Raw genomic sequence first — 19,885 nt, 5'->3', positions numbered from 1 at the left:
TTCTAAAAGAGAACCTAGGCAGAACATTCTTTGACATAAATCATAGCAATATTTTTTTGGATCTAAGGACAAAAAAAAGCAAAAATAAACAAATGGGACCTAATTAAACTTAAAAGTTTTTGCACAGCAAATAAAACCATCAACAAAATGAAAAGGCAACCTGCAGAATGGGAGAAAATATCTGCAAATGATATGACTGACAAGGGATTAATATCCAACATACATGAACCGTTCATACAACTTAATAGCAAAAAACAAACAACCCAATCAAAAAAATGGGCAGAAGACCTGAAAATTTTTCCAAAAAAGATAGCCACATGGCCAACAGACATGTGAAGAGATGCTCAACATCATAATCATGAGGGAAATGCAAATCAAAACCACAAGCTGTCACCTCACACCTGTCAAAACGGCTATCATCAAAAAGTCTACAGATACAAATGTTGCTGAGGATGTGGAGAAATCCCACTTTTGGAGGGATTGTAAACTGGTGCAGCCACTATGGAAAACAGTATAAAGTTTCCCTTGAAAACTAAAAAATAGAGCTGCTGTATGACCCAGCTATTCTGCTGCTGGCTATATACCTGAAGAAAATGAAAAACCTAATTCAAAAAGATAATTTCATCCCAATGTTTCAGTTCAGTCGCTCAGTCGTGTCCGACTCTCTGTGACCCCATGAACCGCAGCAGGCCAGGCCTCCCTGTCCATCACCAACTCCCGGAGTTTACCCAAACTCATGTCCATTGAGTCAGTGATGGCATCCAACCATCTCATCCTCTGTCATCCCCTTCTCCTCCTGCCTTCAATCTTTCCCAACATCAGGGTCTTTTCAAATGAGTCCCAATGTTTATAGCAGAATTACTTATAATAGCCAAGATATGGAAGCAACCTAAGTGTCCAACAACTGATGAAGAAGATATAGTATTGTGTGTATATATACATATTATACATATGTAATGGAATATTACTCTGCCATTAAAAAGGATGAAAGTCTGCCATTTGCTACAATATGGATGGACCTAAAGAGTATCGTGCTTAGTGATATAAATCAGATAAGAAATACAGATACTCTATCATTTGTATGTGTAATATAAAAAAATAAAGCAAAGAATGTATGTAACAAAACAGAAACAGACTTATAGAGAACAAACTAGTGGTTACCAGTGTGGAGAAGGAAATGGGGAGGGGCAAGATAAAGTCATGGGATTAAGAGATACAAACTACTTTGGATAAAATAAATAAGCAACAAGGATATAGAGTACAGGGACATTCTGCCATTATATTGTAAAACTTAAATTGAGAATAATCTATAAAAACATTAAATCACTGTTATACACCTGAAACTAGTGTAATATTGTAAATACACTATACTTCAATTAAAAAAAGATAAAAAGGGCGGCCATTATCATCATTTTACATATGGAGAAACCAAGTCTTCAACAGGTTAAGTGATTGCCTAAGGACATAAACTGATAAATGGTGGATTTATGGCAACCCACTCCAGTATTCTTGCCTGGAAAATTCCATGGACAGAGGAGCCCATGGGGTCGCAAACAGTCGGATACTACTGAGTGACTTCACTTCACTTCACTTTAAAATGGGAACACACATCACAGCACTGTTTACAATAGCCAGGACATGGAAGCAACCTAGATGCCCATCAGCAGACTAAGGGATAAGGAAGCTGTGGTATATATACACAATGGAATATTACTCAGCTATTAAAAAGAATGCATTTGAATCAGTTCTAATGAGGTGGATGAAACTGGAGCCTATTATACAGAGTGAAATAAGTCAGAAAGAAAAACACCAATACAGTATATTAACACACATATATAGAATTTAGAAAGATGGTAACAATGACCCTATATGAGAGACAGTAAAAGAGATACAGATGTAAAGAGCAGACTTTTGGACTCTGTGGGAGAAGGCGAGGGTGGGATGATTTGAGAGAATAGCATTGAAACATGAATATTATCATATGTGAAATAGATCACCAGTCCAGGTCCAATGCATGAGACAGGGTGCTCAGGGCTGGTGCACTGGGATGACCCTCAGAAATGGGATGGGGAGGGAGGTGGGAGGGGGTTCAGGATGTCTCATGGCTGATTCATGTCAATGTATGGCAAAAGCCACTACAATATTGTAATTAGCCTGCAATTAAATAAATTTTAAAAATAAATAAATAAAGTGTAGTTAAAAAAAATAAAATGGGAACAAAGAGGGCTTCCCTGGTAGTCCAGTGGTTAAGAATCTGCCTTGAAAGGCAAGGGACACCGGTTCAATCCCTGGTCCAGGAAGATCCCATATGCCACGGAGCAACTAAGCACGTGCACCACAGCTACCAAGCCCACACACTGCAGCTACTGAAGCCTGTGTGTCTAGAGCCTGTGCTCCGCAGCAAGAGAAGCCAGCACAACAACAAAGAGTAGCCCCCACTCGCCACAACTAGTGAACCCCTGTGTGCAGCAGTGAAGACCCGCCAGTCAAAAAGGCAATCAATTAATTTTAAAAATAAATAAAATGGTGACACGGAGCTAATTCTTGGAATACGTTTTCTGATTTGTAAGCACTTTGCAGTGTATTATTGATAAATAAGTAAATAAACACCACCACCACCACAATGAACCTAGTGCGTATTATAGAGAACAGTAATTGCCAGAGATGGGGGTGGGGGATGGGCAAAATGGGTGAAGGAGGTCAAAAGATCCAAACTTCCAGTTACAACGTAAGTTCTAGGGATGTAAATAACAGCATGGTAACTGCAGTTATTAATACTGTATTGCACATCTGAAAGGTGTTAAAAGAGTAGATCATAAAAGTTCTTTTATGAGAAAAAAAAGTTTAACTCTGTATGATGACGTTATGACTTCCCAGGTGGCACAGTGGTAAAGAATCCACCTGCAAAGCAGGAGACACAGGAGATGCAGGTTCAATCCCAGATTTGGGAGGATCCCCTGGAGGAGGAAATGGCAACGCATTCCAGTACTCTTGCCTGAAAAATTGCAAGGACAGAGGAGCCAGGTGGCCTACAGTCCATGGGGCAACAAAGAGTCAGACATGACTGAGGATGCACATGCTATATATATATCCTATATATTAGGATATATAATAACAGATGTTAAATAGACTTGTTATGGTCATTTTGCAATATATACAAATGTTGACTTGTTATATTGTACACCTGAAATTAATATATGTCAATTACTGAAATCAAATTGATTATATTCTTTGCAGCTGAAGATGGAGAAGCTCTATACAGTCAGCAAAAACAAGACCGGGAGCTGACTACGGCTCAGATCGTGAACTCCTTATTACAAAATTCAGACTTAAATTGAAGAACGTAGGGAAAACCACTAGGTCACTCATACGACCTAAATCAAATCCCTTACGATTGTACACTGGAAGTGACAAACAGATTCAAGGGAGTAGATCTGATAGACAGAGTGCCTGAAGAACTATGGATGGAGGTCGTGACATTGTACAGGAGGTGGTGATCAAAACCATCCCCAAGAAAAAGAAATGCAAAAAGGAAAAATGGCTGTCTGAGATGGCCTTACAAATAGCTGAGAAAAGAAGAGAAGCGAAAGCCAAAGGAGAAAAGGAAAGATATACCCATCTGAATGCAGAGTTCCCAAGAATAGCAAGGAGAGATAAGAATGCCTTCCTAAACGATCAATGCGAAGAAATAGAGGAAAACAATAGAATGGAAATAGAGATCTCTTTAAGAAAATGAGATATCAATGGAACACTTCATGCAAACATGAGCACAATAAAGGACAGAAACAGTATGGACCTAACAGAAGCAGAAGAGATTAAGAAGAGGTGGTCAGAATACACAGAAGAACTATACAAAAAAGATCTTAACAACCCGGATAACCACAATGGTGTGATCACTCACCTAGAGCCAGACATCTTGGAGTGTGAAGTCATGTGGGCCTTAGGAAGCATCACTATGAACAAAGCTAGTGGGGGTGATGGAATTCCAGCTGAGCTATTTCAAATACTAAAAGATGATGCCGTTAAAGTGCTGCACTCAATATGCCAGCAAATTTGGAAAACTCAGCAGTGGCCACAGGACTGGAAAAAGTCAGTTTTCATTCCAATCCCAAAGAAAGGCAATGCCAAAGAATGTTGAAACTACCACAAAACTGCACTTATTTCACATGCTTGCAAAGTAATACTCAAAATCCTTCAACCTAGGCTTCAATAGTACGTGAACCAAGAACTTCCAGATGTATAAGCTGGGTGTCAAAAAGGTAGAGGAACCAGAGATCAAATTGCCAACATCTGTTGGATCATAGAAAAAGCAAGAGAATTCCAGAAAAACATCTACTTCTGCTTCATTGACTACACTAAAACCTTTGACTATGTGGATCACAACAAACTGGAAAATTCAAGAGATGGATATAGTAGACCACCTTACCTGCCTCCTGCAAAACCTGTATGCAGGTCAAGAAGCAACAGTTAGAACTGGACATGAAATAACGGACTGGTTCAAAATTAGGAAAGGTGTATATGAAGGCTGTATATTGTTACCCTGCTTATTTAACATATGCAGAGTACATTATGCAAAATGCCAGACTGGATGAAGCACAAGCTGGAATCAAGATTGCAGGGAGAAATATCAATAACCTCAGATATGCAGGTGACACCATCCTTATGGCAGAAAGTGAAGAGGAACTAAAGAGCCTCTTGATGAAGGTGAAAGAGGAGAGTTTCAGTTTAAGCTGCCCTAAAACTCAGCATTCAAAAAACTAATATTATGGCATCTGGTCCCATCACTTCATGGCAAATAGATGGGGAAACAATGGAAACAGTGACAGGTTTTATTTTCTTGGGCTCCAAAATCACTGCAGACAATGACTGCAGCCATGAAATTAAAAGACGCTTGCTCCTTAGAAGAAAAGCTATGACAAACCTAGACAGTGTATTAAAAAGCAGAGACATTACTTTGCCAACAAAGGTTCATATAGTCAAAGCTATGGTTTTTCCAGTAGTCAGGTATGGATGTGAGAGTTGGACCATAAAGAAGGCTGAGTGCTGAAGAATGGATGCTTTCAAACTGTGGTGTTGGAGAAGACTCCTGAGAGTCCCTTGGACTGCAAGGAGATCAAACCAGTCAATCCTAAAGGAAATCAACCCTGAATATTCATTGGAAGGACTGATGCTGAAGCTCCAATACTTTGGCCACCTGATGCGAAAAGCTGACTCATTTGAAAAGACCCTGATGCTGGGAAAGATTGAAGGCAGGAGGGGAAGGGGATGACAGAGGATGAGATGGTTGGATGGCATCACCAACTCGATGGACATGAGTTTGAGCAAGCTCTGGGAGCTGGTGATGGACAGGGAAGCCTGGCGTGCTGCAGTCCATGGGGTCGCAAAGAGTCAGACACGACTGAGTGACTGAACAACAACGGCAACCTCAGTAAAAAAAAAATCTTAATATTTAATTTTTGAAGTTATTAATAAAGTCCAATTATCCACCTTTTCCTTTCTGCACCTTAAGAATCTTTGCCCATCCTCTCCAATCCTTTAAAAATGACTTTTGTTTCCCACTAGTCCCTTCCCTTGGAGAGGAGTCCTGGAAGATGGTAGAAGAAGGGTTTTGGAGGAGACAAGATGGGTGCTGAGCTCTGAAGGGGATGGACTGGGATGAAGGATGTTCCAAGTAAAGGGCAAACAAGTGGGGGGGTTGCATTGATCACACAGCCCCCGCAAACATTTACGGAGGACCACAGCAGCCCACTTTGTGTGTATTACATCGCAGTCCGTGGGCTCAGACTCCCCCTGCCTTCATAGGTTGTGCCTATGTGGAAACCAGGCTTCAGAAGGACAGGTCAACCAGAGGGAGCTCAGGGCGTCCAACCAGAGAACCCCCAGAGCCCGTGCCGAGCCTGAAGACAGCCGGGATTCCATGCACCAGGTGTCCTGTCCCACTTGGGGATGACTCCTGACGTTTGATGGCCCCAGCTCAGCACCCAGCTCTCACCTGCCCTGAACGCAAGCCTGGGACTCTGGGAAAACAGCCAGCAGTCACCAGGGCTTTCCAGGGGAGGATGTGAAGTGAGACCCTTAAGATGCTTGGTGCAGAGTGCTGGCCAGCACCACAGAGAACACTGGGCTCCAGGGAGGCTGAGGAAGGGCCACTCAGTGTAGGCAGGAAAGGGGATGGAGGCTCTAAGGAGACCCCAGCCCACCCCAGACCTGTCCACCCAGTGTGGGCGCCCCTGGCCTGGGGCACACTAGAACCCTGTCAGTGGTCCCTGGCTGGATTTTGCCAGAATATTTCCAAGAGCTCCGTGTTTGGAATTTGCCTCCGGCACTACTTCGCCCATCGGCGCTTCCTGCTCAGGTAGAGGGCCCCCGTGGGCCCCCCAGTACCCCACCCCACCGAAGGGTGGGAACAGCCTTTGGTTGCTTCCAGGGAGCAGGCCCTTCGCAGGGAGGCACTGCCCCACTTTGAATCCCATTTCCCAATCGAGAACCTGGAAGGTCTCTTCCCCTTTCTCCTGCCTGTTTTCCCCTCTGTAAAAACAGGGCTCATCGCATCCTCGAGCTCCCTTTCGAGGTCCCTGCAAAGCACGAGGCCCCTCTCTGCCCGCAGCCCGAGCCGCGGACTCGCGCGCCCCAGTCCGGCCACGCGAGGGCGCTCTGCCGCGCCCGGCCCGGCGCCGGCCCTCGCTGGGCTCTGCGGGGGATCCGGCTCTGCGTGCTGGCGGCTCACCCACCGTTCGGAAAAGAAAGCAGAGCTCCGAGAACCCCTCTGACAGTTCGGAAAACGAATCCATCGTCTCTGCACTGCGGGCATTTGTTTGGATGGAGGCCAGCCCGCAGGGCGAGCCCCTCCGCGCCCCTCGGAGGTCCCACCCCAGCCGCTCCCCTCCGGTTTGCGGAGGGCTGCCCGCGGGGGCTCTGGACCGCCGCGAGGAGATAACCAGTCCCGCTCGCCAAGCTCGGAATCCGGATCAGCTGGAGGGACCCAAACCCTCCGGCTCCGCCCTCCCCCAGTGGCTTGGACCACATCCTAGAGACTAAACTCTGAGCCTCGACTTCCACACACATAAATTGGGGAAGACAACAGTCCCTACTGTGAAAGTTGCTGAGAAAGTTAAAGGAGATGGGTCGCTATCGTCTGGGCCTTACACAAACCACCTGCGTCTTTCTGAGCCTCAGTTTCCCCAGCCGCAAAATGGGGATAATAAAAGGGTTTACCTCCCAGGGTCACTGAACAGGCCAGATTGCAGCAGCCACTTGGCACCCCCTGAGCTTTCAGGCAATGGAACCACTGGGGTGGTTAGGAAAGCTCTGCAGAGGCAGAGTTCACAACTCATGCCAGAGCCCCAGAACCCCACGGGGTTGTCTATTAGCAACCAGGTCCCCCAGTTTGGGAGCTGCTGGCTTAGAGCATGGCTGATGATCCCCCACTTCCCTGGCTCAGATGGGGGGCTCCCTGTGCAGCCCACAGGGTCGTACGGCCAGGGGGCTGGGAGGCAGGGCCCCCCACTCCTCCTGGTTGGTCTTCAAGGCCCTCTCTGGTTGAGTCACCAGGCAAAAACACGCAGCTCTGACACCATCCAAAAAATGAAAATGTCTCCGGCATCTAATCCTTCCCTTTCTTTTGGCAACTTAAATCTCCCTGAAACATAACCGAGATACCAGACGCAGTGTGAGCACTCACGATGGAGCCGGCCTCCTCCCGTAAAGCCAGCCTCAGGGACTTTGTGCAGCAAAGCAACACCTCCGGTCAGGCTCAGCCTCACCAGGTAGGTGATGACCCTGACCTCCCCAGTCCACATCACAACGTGCCTCCACACTGGCCCCGACCTGACGGACACCCTCAAGCCCTGACTTCCTTCCCAGTCAAGGGCTGCTACCCACCCCCATCCACTCACCTCCCAAATATTTGGAATGGTCTTTGACTGAAATGAGATTAATCCTCAGTTCCCTGACAGTGTCTTTGGGCATGTGTTTTTATAACCTCCCTTTCAAATGAGAACCATTTGTCGTGGGGAAGCTGGGGAGGCTCAGCCCTAACTGCTGGGCCAGACATCATCGGCACCTGATTGAATGTCAAGGACAGTGTGAGGGGGCAGGGCCGAGGTGACGGCAGGCTGTAAGCAGGGATGACCTGTCCTTTGCTGGTCCCCGGCCCAAGCCAGTGTCATAAGTCTGAGGATCTTGGCTCCAACCCAGTCTCTCCCACCCGCCAGCCAAATACCCTTGAGCTGGTGAGCCTTTATCCTTTGCCTCTAGGAGCCTTACCCTCCTCATCTGTAAAATGGGAGAGTTGGGCTTCCTAGGTGGCGCTAGTGGTAAAGAATCTGCCTGCCAAAGCAGGAGACACAAGAGATGCAAGAGCTGCAGATTCGATCCCTGAGTTGGGAAGATCCCCTGGAGGAGGGCATGGCAACTCACTCCAGTATTCTTTCCTGGAGAATCCCATGGACAGAGGAGCCTGGCGGACTACAGTCCTGGGGGTCACAAAGACATGACTAAAGCAACTTAGCACGCATGCACTCTGGGCCCAGCCCAGTGCCTGATAGACAATAGATCTTTAATGTCCAAAGAGGCTTTTGGTGGGGAGGCAAAGTAGCCCACGCTGGGGTCTTCCAGGGGGTTGCAAATGTCTATCCTATGTGTGACTCAAGTCTATTCCCTTTCCAGGCTCACCCTAAGTGAGGGGGACATCCTTGCATAGAACTTGAGTGGCTGGCACTTGAATACAGAGAGGGTCGAGTTTATAGGTGCCACCAAGCAGTCTCTTTAATTAACTCTGAGCCCTCTGTCGGTGGCCTCCCTGCTCAGCACAATCTCCCGCCCACCCCCACCGCCACCCCAGGTCCTGTTTGAAGTTGGCAAACCCCCACCCGCTTCCTGCCGCCCCAGCTTGCTGAACCAACTACAGACCCTTGGGGCTCAGCTGGGAGGAATTTATTGGTGGAGAATTTCAATCATGAGTTCTTGGCTCAAACTTGTTGCTCCCCCCCACCCACCAAAGTCTCCCCAGCAGTTTGATACTCATGGAACTGAGGCTCAGAATTCCACCTGGGCGGGTCGGAGAGTTCACAGCCCCTCGTCACTTGGAGGAAGGGAGCGCAGAGGAGCAAGAAGGATGCAGGTTCCTGAGACAATGTGGAGGTACCGGAATTTGTTCACCTTCCAGAGCTGCTTAGCAATGCCATTCCCCACCTTCGCTAGCATCCTCTCCCCAGCACTGTGGCAGGTGTCTGGATCTCTGAGGTGTGAGCTTCCCCCCTCCCCAAAGTTGGTCTCGGGGCTGGGGGAAAATGGGGAAATCTGAGTGGAGAGCCCAGAACTGCAGACCTGGACACCAAAGCCACAGAGATGTGCCATTTTTCTGAAGCCCTGTGCCTTTGCCTCCCCAGAGGCCTTCCCTGGGCGGTTTTCCAGACCAAGGAGCCCACGCCCTTCCCCGGGAGCTGAGCCAAGAAGGTCCTGGGACTGAGGGTCCCATGTGCCGCTCATTTTCCAACCCCTCTGGGCAGGGCTGCCTCAGCTCCATGCCTGGGAGAGATCTTTGCAATGATGGATAAGCCGTGGCCCCGACGGCCCTGGCGAGAAAAAAAAACATCTTTTGCAGTTTCGTGTAAAGCCTCCCACTTCTCGCTTAATAAGTGCTGAAAGCGGCACAAACAGAGGGACCCCGGGCTTGCCATGACTAACAAGATGACCACATCAGGCAGAGCAGAGCTGGGGGAGAGGACCACGCCGGCTGGCCGCCCAGCTTCCTGGAGAGAGGTGTCCGATTCCCACTTCCCTCCCAGGACGCTCTGCCAGCAGTGCTTTGAAGCCGTGCCTAGGAGCCGGGAGCTGGGAGGCACAGAGCGTAGGGGGGAAAGGGCTGGTCCTCCCTCCCACCTCCCGCAGGATGGGCACAGATCACCCGAGATAAAGGAACCGCAGCCTCCGCCAACTTGTGCTGAGTCGCTCTTTTCAAAAGCCCTTTCAGATGGTTTCACTTCTCCGCGCGCTCTGTTGAAAGATGTAAAAATTTCAAACCACCACAGAGTAAACATTTCAAAACTCGCTCTTTGCAAAAATCAGTCATTTTCCAAAAAAAAAAAAAAAATCCCTTGAATTCCATTTCTCCACTCACCACCACTCCCCCCCCCCAGCACCCCCCCATCCCTTCTTCTGCGCTCTTTGGATTCGAGTGTTTTTCATTAATTTAGAAGCAGTCCAGGTAAAGCTGGTGTTTGCGAGCTGGTGTTTTACGGGCGGGAAGTAGCTTTGTTATTTAGGAGATGTTTTAGATAAGTCAATGTCTTGTCAAAATCAAGCAGGTTTTCTTTATTAGGGTGAAATCGTAATGAACTCATCTGCTTCTAATATTTATAAAGAGAAGAGAGGCCATTAATTCTACTGCTTGTGAATAAAACCATCTGTGATTTCTTTCCATTTGATGGGTTTTGGTTTTAATATACATTTTTCACAAATAAGCGCAGAGATTTTTTGGTGAAAATGTCACATTCAGGATCTCATAAAGAAAGAATGCAAAGAGAGGAAAACGAAATGTTTTGTTAGCTAAGTAATTTCTCACCTTGCAGAGTGGGGAACATTTGAGCCAACTTTAGCACATTTGGGTGATGGAATCGCCCGTTCAACGCTAATGCAATCCATGACATGTTACAAGGCGAACCGCGTCCGTTTTGAAGTTTGTTTTCCTTCGGGAATTACACAGTTCGTTTAACCTAATCTGTCCTGACACTTGAATTATAATATTATGAGCTTCTTCAGGGAAGTAAAACAGTAGTTGCCTGCTTAAAAGCAAAGCAGAAGTTAATAAAGTGGGCAAAATGTCAAGGAAAAGGAGCTAATCGAATCACAGTGTTGTTCTCTAGAGAAAATACAGTCAAGTTGTATTTTTTTTCCAGTCGAAGTCTTGGACGCCTAATGACACATTTCTGTCCAGGAAGAAATTTGAACTCTGAAACCAAACTTGATTAAACCCCAAACTGCAAGACCTTGCCCACTGGGGACCGCTCGGGGACTTTGACTTCTGGGTGTCAGAGCTTAATTAAAATATTCATCCAGCTGCTCTCCCCTTGCCAAGAGGACCCAGAGGAATTAAACCAATAAGCCTAATTCTATTAGTTCACCTGCCTGTGTACACAGAAATGAGGAAGACCATTTACAGGTTCAGAAAAAAAAGAAAAAGCAGCAGACCCACCCTGCACACTCAGCATCAGTGAAGTGGTCCCCTAGACAGAGTTCCACGCAATATTCAGGAGTCTCAGTAGCTCCAAACACACATGACAAGTTAAAAAAATTCTCTTTCAAGAAAATGAAAATGCCAAGTAAGACATTGTAAGGATTTGTGTGTGTGTTATGATTTATGTATCAACTATAATAACATCTAACATTTACTGAATTCCCTGTGCCGCTGGGCTGACCCTGTCCCTTTCACATCTCAAGGAAATCTTCAGTTCCCCTTTGTGAAGTAAATACTGTTACTATCCCCACTCGACAGATGAGGAAACTGAGGCTCCTCAGTGAGACAAGTAGCTTGAAGCTCAGAATTCCCAGACCACAGTCTGAGCACTTAACCTCTAATATAATGATGGCTTCCCTGACATTTTGATCTTTGTTTCAAATTTTAATGATTTTTGTATCCACCCTACACACACACACACACATACAGAGTGCAAAATTCAGAAAGTAGGGAAGCTGTAAAGAGGAAAGTCAACCTCACTCTCACCCTTCCTCGGTCCCGCCCCCAAAGCAGTCACTTTGGACCATTTCTAGTGTTTCCTTTCAGAGTCGGGGCTTATTCCAACAGTTATGCATATATTTCCCTTTAAAAAAAAATACGGAGAATACCAGGTACACAATTCTGCAGCTTGCTTTTTTCCATTTTCTAATACATCCTGGAGGGTCCTCCATCTTATCCCTTTTAAGACTGCATGTTATAGCACAGAGAACTATATTCAGTATCTTGTAATAGCCTGTAGTGGACAAGAATCTTAAAAGAATATATACACACACATATATATGTATAACGGAATTACTTTGCTGTATACCTGAAACATAACATTGTAAATTAACTATACTTCAATAAAAAATAAAATTTTATTAAAAAAAAAAAACTCCACACCATTCTGTTCAGTAGAGGTGGTAGACGGACCCATATGAGATTATCAATATTCAACCATTTTTGACCAGCAGAAATGGCAGCTTAACGTGGTTCTGCCTAATATCATACATTATTTTTTTTTTTTACCCAATCTCCAGTAATGGATGTGTAGGTGGTTTCTCCAACTTGGCACCTACAAACAGTGCTGTGTTGAATATCCCTTCATACACTGACAGGGACCATCTATAGGGCAGACTCCTAGAAGTGCCACTGCCTGGGAAGAGGGGAAGTCAGATCCCATCCCTTGGCCCAAAGTCTTTAAAATGAAGCAGTCACCCTGGCTAATTTCCAAAGCCCCTGTTATCACTACGTTTGTAATCCCACAGCCTAACTAGAGATGACCGCCCCCAACCCCAACACACACACAACCTCACAGCTCCAGCCTCAGGATCCCCCAGATCACTATGAAAATAAATGTTTTCCACCAAACACGGACTCCCTCCCTGCTGGCTGCATTTGTCAGCCAGGGAATGAGACATTTCCCCGTGATCAATACAAATGGAATAGAGATCCAGCCTGGGCAGCCGCAAGATGTGGTTTTTTAATAAGGAGACCTCCGGAGGATATTGCATTCCTATGACAACAGCCGGCAGACCTTGATTTTTAGTGTCAGACCCTGTTTAACGCAAAGCTCTGTGGCTGGGGCCTGGCCGAGCATTGGGTGGGTTCTCTGAGGCTGGAATCAGGCTGGTCCTCCAAGCCTGCAGCAGAGACCAGCCGCCGCCCCTGCGGGCCACCTGTTCACAAAGGCGGCTGCGTCTACCAGCTGGGCTGCCATAGAGGTGGCGTGGCTGTCCGGCCAGAGGTGATCTACAGCCACGGACTGGGTTATTTACAGCTCGCCTGTGGTCCCCGACACCTGAGCATCTCTTGGATGACGGCAGTTTGCCTTAAACAGGACCAGTACCTGAGCAGAGGTGCCAGCGAACGTGAGCAACTCTATTGACCCTCTTTTTCTTTTTAGAAATTCACTGGTAACAGAGCAAGTCAAAGAGATAGCCTGAGTTGGTTGCTATTTGAAAAGACTTGAGAAGGAACAGCTACGAACTGTCCAGGACAAACAGTTTTTAGGATGTTCTAAAAACACAATCCTTGCCCAGATAACCTAGATGCCTCTGAGGTTTCTCTCTCGATTCTCTAGCCTCTTTTAGAATTATCTGCTAATACAGACCAGGGCTGAGGACGACAGCAGAAACAGAACAGCTGGTGCTTAAGGGAGATGGGATCGGCAGAGCTTTATTCCAAGGATTTGATATTTTAAGTTATTGTTGTTGTTATGTGTGTGTAATAAATCATGTTTTAAAGTATCTGTTAATAGAGTGTTTTATTCTTTAAAAATAATAATTCTTTTTTTTTTTTCTTTCAAGTGGATGGGTTGTTTCTTGAAGCTGAAACTCTCAGGTTTTATGAAGAGACGTGACAATCAGTAAGAATGTGTCAATAAATTTTTCCACTGGGAAAAAATTTCCACCCGATTTTGTCACCTAGAGAAGGTTTTGTCCTTTAAAAAATTAGAAGGAAAAGAAGAAACAGAGCCTTAGCTAGTATTGCTTAAAATACTTGGTTTGAATTTACGTAAATGTATTTAGCCCTTTGGCTTTTTTAACCACTGAATTCGCGTTTAGGAATTTTAATACCGTGATGGGTGCTCTTGAGTTTCAAATGGCAACTCTCAAAGCGGCATCTGCCAAAGCTCTTGAAAACCAGGGCACAGTGGTCCCCCAAGGAGGGTCTTAGAGGATGATTACAACATTCCTTTGTGCGACACAATAACACCCCACTCGTGGACACTCTCGGACCCTCTGCTGAAAGTAACCGGCTGGGCCGCGGCTTAAAACTAATCTTGTCCGTGGCTCCCAGCAAGAGGTCAGGAGGCGCGTCTTTCAGAAAATGATCTCCGGCAAGATCTGAAGGGCTCCGGGAATATAACAAGTTGTAAAAGGGAGGGGAAATGGGGGGAGAGAGAGAAAGGAAAAGAATGAAAGCAAAATGAGATTTTTACAATTAAGTATACTCCTTTTTTTTTTCATTTAGTTAATTTCCAGCCGCTCACGTTTATTGCACATTAATTATGCATACAGCTTTTGTGTGACTTAAAAATGTGAATACTGTGATCCTTATCCTTTTATGGAGGATCCGGCTGCCACGTTGGAGGCCCCGCCGGAGAAGCTTCAGGTCAGACGGGGCAGGAGTTGCCGACAGCCAGCGGCCCGAACCAGCCGGTACCCTCTAATCCCCCACCCGGCTTTCACAAATGTGATTCCTACGACGGGTGGGGGTGGTGACTGAGGGCCACAGAGAGTCTGAATCAAGGGAAAGGATCCCAAGCAAGCTCCTCTTGGCTTGGCTTGACCAATATTTATGTTCAAAGCCACTGGCCAGGCCTAGGGCTAAAACAGAATGTCACAAGCAAGAGGTGTTGGGGTCTATTTCCTTCCTCCAAGTACCCATCCCACACGCCAAAGGAAGCCAAGGAGGCAGCAGCCCAAGGCGGGCATAACTGTAGTGGGAGACCATCCCCCGGTCCCACCCGACCCCAACCTCCACGCTCCCACCAGTGGCCTCAGGAAGGCATTGGCAGAGGGCCCTCAGCCAGAATGCTGTGTGACGCCAGACAGGGCTACAGCCTCTCTGTACCCTATCAGGAACTGTGCAGAAAGCCCTCTGGATGCCAGCAGGCCCAGTACCTCTCTGCCTGCCCCCATTTTGCCTCGGCAGGCCACAAACAGGAGGCCACCAGACCCCAAGCAGAGACGGGGATTCATCACTTGGTACATCCACGTGCGGGGAGGGGCCCAGGAGCCCCTTTCACCAGCTGATCAGACCTAGGCCAAGAGCATAGATCCAGGGCCCCTACGAAGAGAGATAGAGACCCTTGGGGACTGAAATTTGCCACGTTGGGCCAGGACCCCCAGGATCTTCTCAGAGTGGGGCTCCCCACATCCTCAGAAGCTGCACTTTCCTCCCCAGCCTGAGGTCAGCTGTCGGGTCACCGCAAGGAGCCCACCCTGAGCCAGTGGGGCAGGGCTGTCCCCCTACTTCCTGCAGAGGTTCTGAGCAGACAGCCTGGGGTCCCCAGCACAGGCCCACCCTGACTGCTGGGCAGCTTGGGTAACGGGGCTTCCCTCTCTCTGATCCCAGATTCCTCATCTGAAAGTGGGGATCACCCAAGGAATGGCCTCCAGAGCACCCAGCCCCGGGAGAGCACCCAGGAAATGGGGCGCTCAGAGCAGCCCCAGGGTGAGCGTGGAGCCCCCATTTCACAGATAAGGAAGCTGAGGCTTTCAGGGAAGGAAGGCACCACCCACCCACCACAATCTTTGTGGCAGGACCAGCTGGGTGACAGCTCCAGGAGTCCTCCTCCGGGGTCCCCCAGCCCTCTGCTCACAAGGGGCTGGAACCCCCACGCCTTCTCCATCCACTGCATCGGAGGGGAGATGAGAGAAAACACACACTCAGTCCCTCGCTCCCTCCCTCGGACAGCTCTTGTGACGGGTTTGCCAAGGGGTGTCACAGCCTGCACGGGCTCTTGTCCCTGTTCCCTGCAAGTACAACCACACACCAGCCCCTCCGCCCCCCAGTGCTGGCCTGGGGAACAAAGGCGGCAGAAGCTGCCCAGCCAGAGGCCCACAAGCCTGGCTGGGCAGCGAGTGGCTCCCACCGCAGCCAGACCTCAGGAGGTCAAGGCGGAGTTCCAGGACAGGCGCCCGGAGGCCACACTGGCCCCCTGACCGGCGCTTGGGAGGGGGGCTTAGGGCCTGGGCGGCCTCCTAGTCCTCCTCTGTTTTAATAATAACTGCTCTCTACTGGGATAAACTGGCAGCGATCCTTCCTGCCCTTCTCTCCCAGCATCGCCACCCCGTTCGGCAGGGACTCTGTGACAAACTTTAAAATAAAATTGTCATCATAAAGAAGTCAACCGCGCATACTAATAAACAACACTCTTAACATTTATTACTCTGCCTTCTGACAAACTAAAATGTGAAAACATGCCAAAATTCGGGTTTCATAAAACAATTTTTCATCAAGTTCTTTCCTCTGACAAAATGCCTCTGTTTCATTACCGGCGGGCGGGACTCACTTCAAACGCAGCAGCGTTTCCAGAAACGGGTCTCGGGTCTGATGCTCCCGAAGCCGTCTCTGGCTTTCTAAGACTTTATCTGATTGACCACGTTCTGGGCTTTGCTAGTGAGCACCCACAGGGGACAGGGGGGCACCATGGTTCTGACGCAGAACCTTACAAAGCCGCCAGTCACAGGCACCACAATCCCACCATTTTATTGTAGTAAAATACACAACATAATATTTACCTAGCCATAATCCTAACCATTTTTAAGTATGCCGTTCAGTGGCACTAAGTACCTCCACACGTTGTACAACCATCACCTCCATCCATCTCCAAAACCCCTTTCACCTTGCAAAACAGAAATTCTGTCCCTATTAAACAGCTCCCCACTTCCCCCTGCGACCCCCTGTCTACCCTTTGTGAATCTGACTGCCCCAAGTACCTCACATAAATGACACGCTACAGTTATCATCCCTTATCGCACTGAGCTAATGACCTCCAGGCTCCTTCAGGTCGTAGCCTGTGTCAGGATTTCCTTCCTCTTTAAGGCTGAATACTATTCCATCAGCCGCCACCCAAACTCTCTCAGCCTCACACAGGTACAGGTATAAGATGCTCCCCCTCGGCTGGGGAGGGCAAGGGGCCTCACAGTGTCCGAGGAGGCACCACATGGCACCATAATCCTAGCTCAGTTTCGATGGCCCTGAGGGAGTTGGAGACTTGGGGGTACCCCAGTCAGCCCAGGTCTTAGAGATTCAAACAGCTCCAGTTTGCCTGCCAGGCAAACCCTGACTCTCCCCTACACCTCCCTCCTCTGGACAAGGACGGAACCGGGAGAATAGACCCCTCCCTGTACTCAGGAGCATAAGGGGGTGCTTCAAGGATGGGCTCTAGCCAGGAATGAAGTCAATCAACAGACACCTCGAAAGTACTCACAGCGTACCCGCACTCTGCTCTCACAGAGCTCACGGGCTTTGCTACCAGAGTACCACCCCTTCCTCCGCCAGCTGCCCCGGATGGAGACTGAAACCCACGGAAGCTTTTAAAATAACAACACTCCGCTGGACCTTTCGTTTTTCCTGAGGTACCAGCCCTTGTGTTTTAACTAATTATCAAAATTCCTCCCTCTCAAATTACTGTTAATTTTCTTCACATGGTAATGGTGTTATGGTTACAGAGGAAAATGTCCTTATTCTTAGAAAAAGCACCCTGAAGTATTTAGGGATGGCACACAGAATTTAGTTTCAAACTGGTAACAAAAAATTACAGATATAGGTTCGTGTATACATAGGCTTCCCTGGTGGCTCAGATGGTAAAGAATCTGCCTGCAATGTGGGAGACCTGGGTTCGATCCCTGGGTTGGGAAGATCCCTTGGAACAGGGCATGGCAACCTACTCCAATATTCTTTCCTGGAGAATTCCATGGACAAAGGAGCCTGGCAGGAGGGCCTGGCCTGGCGGCCATGGGGGTCACAAAGAGTCGGACACGACTGAGTGGCCAAGTACTCAGCACATACATAGAAAAAGCAAGTACAGTAAAATGTTCCTGTGTATTGAATCTAGGAATTGGGTATATTAGCATTCCTTGGACTGCGCTCTCAATTTTTCTATGTATTTGTAATAAAAAAAGTCTATGTGTTTGAATATATCTGTAACAACAAAAAAAACCTAATCAGAAAATGAGCAAAAGACCTAAATAGACATGGCTTTAAGGAAGACATACAGATGACCAACAAGCACGTGAAGACTGCACACCATTGCTAATTATTAGAGAAATGTAAATCAAAACTTCACCAAGGTACCACCTCACACTGGTCAGAATGCCTGTCATTTGAAAATCTACAAATAACAAATGCTAGAGAGGGTATGGAGAAAAGGGAACCCTAGGATGCTATGGGAGTGTAAATTAGTGCAGCTGCCATGGAACATAGTATGAAGATTTCTCAAAAAATTAAAAATAGAGTTGCCATGTGACCCAGCACTCTCACTCCTAGGCATATATCCAGACAAACTATAATTCAAAGAGATACATGCTCCCCAGTGTTCTTTGCAGCACTGTTTACAAAAGCTAAGACATGGAAACTACCTAAATGTCCATCAGCAGATGAATGGATAAAGAAGATGTGGTGTATGTGTGTATATATGTATGTGTACACACACACACACACACACAATGGAATACTACTCAGCCAGAACAAATGAAATGCCATTTGTAGCAACATGAATACAACTACAGATTCTCATATTAAGTGAAGTCAGACAGTGAAAGCCAAATACCATATGATATCATTTATACATGGAATCTAAAATTTGACACAAATGAACATATCTAAGAAACAGAAACAGACTCACAGACATAGAAAACGACTTGTAGTTGCCAAGGGAGGAGGGGTGGAGGAGGGATGGATTGGGAGTCTGAGATTAACAGATGCAAACTATTACGTATGGGATGGAGAAACAAGGTCCTACTGTAGGGCAGAGGGAACTACATTCAATATCCTATGACAAACCATGTATGTATATGCACAACTGAATCACTTTGCTGTACACCAGAAAATTAACACACGGTAAAGCAACTATACTATCAATATAAATACAACTATATTTACACAGTAAATCAATAAATTTTTTTTTAAGTTGGGGAGAAGCCCTTTGCTCTCATCTTGCCCCTCCCTTTATTGTTCTGCATCCTCTTAGCACAAATGTGACCCAGGGGTCCGAGAGGGCGTGTCCATGACGGGGCATGGGAAGAACAGCCTGCCAGAGGCTCAAGCAGGAGTACTCCATTCTCTGGTTCCTAATGGAGGCGTCACGTGGCTCCGCCCAAAAACTGCGGGTCCAGGTGGGAGCAGGAGGCATCAGGAGCACCACTACTCCGATATCCTTAGGGTCCCACTGGGACCCTGGGAGGGCTGTCACCCAACAGTGAGAGCTCCGTCCCCAGCCCTTGCTCAGGAACCCTGGGGCATCCGTGATCTGCCGTGGATCGTGTGGCCCAGAACCCGTTGCTAATCAGAATCAGAACCACCTCCCACCCCACCCCCCATGAGGGCAGGAACCACATCCATCTCCCTGGCCACTGTGCCCCCAGCACCACCCCAGGGCCTGGCACAAAGCTGGGGCCTGGCGGGATGAGTCAAGGCTTCCAACTGAGGTTCTCTCTTCACAAGTTAGACGAACCTTAAGGTCCTTCCTTGCAGACAGCTGACCACAGAGGTCAGGAGGATTGGGCACACCTGCCTCGTCTTCCTGGCAGCAGCAGCTGATGGCAAGCAGTCAGTGGGCCCGAGAAGCTCTCATGGGCAGGCAGCTGGGGATCCAAGCAGGGGGAAGGCAGCAGGCCACCAGGCCAGGGACAGTTCTAACCCTGGAGTCTAGGTGAGCCTCTCCAGAGTCCCTTTGAAAGCAGGACCTCTCTCGCGGGAAGGCTCTGGGAGGGGACAGTCTCTGGCCACTCAACGTCTGCCAGCTGGAAAGGGGGCTTCCCTCCAAGATGAGGAGGAAACCCCCGGAGAGGGTGTTTTCCTTTAACCAGAGATCAAAGACAAGTTCCCCTGGGCTGAGGGTCCTCTATCTCTCCTCCTACTCCAGGGTCCCTGACTCTCGGCTCCCCTCTTTCAGAGCTGCTGCCTGGAGCCACCTCTGGACACCTGCGGGGCGGG

The 19,885-nt window shown here is 47.8% G+C and overlaps 1 protein-coding gene across 1 annotated transcript in view; it reads left to right on the top strand.

Moving 5' to 3' along the window:
- Positions 1-5,490, top strand: part of MVB12B (multivesicular body subunit 12B) — a 483,962-nt gene extending 478,472 nt beyond the window's left edge. The window contains exon 10 of the mRNA XM_081484011.1: positions 3,238-5,490. Coding sequence (XP_081340137.1) covers positions 3,238-3,288 — 51 coding nt within the window. The 3' untranslated portion in view covers positions 3,289-5,490. The remainder of the gene's footprint in view (positions 1-3,237) is intronic.
- The last annotated feature ends 14,395 nt before the right edge of the window (positions 5,491-19,885 follow it).

Source organism: Giraffa tippelskirchi, chromosome 4 (assembly GCF_054371585.1).
Source record: "Giraffa tippelskirchi isolate mGirTip1 chromosome 4, T2T-mGirTip1v1.2.pri, whole genome shotgun sequence".
Classification (NCBI taxonomy): Eukaryota; Metazoa; Chordata; class Mammalia; order Artiodactyla; family Giraffidae; genus Giraffa; species Giraffa tippelskirchi.
The sequence above is the reverse complement of the archived record's forward strand: the minus strand, read 5'-3'. Positions and strand labels throughout refer to the sequence as shown.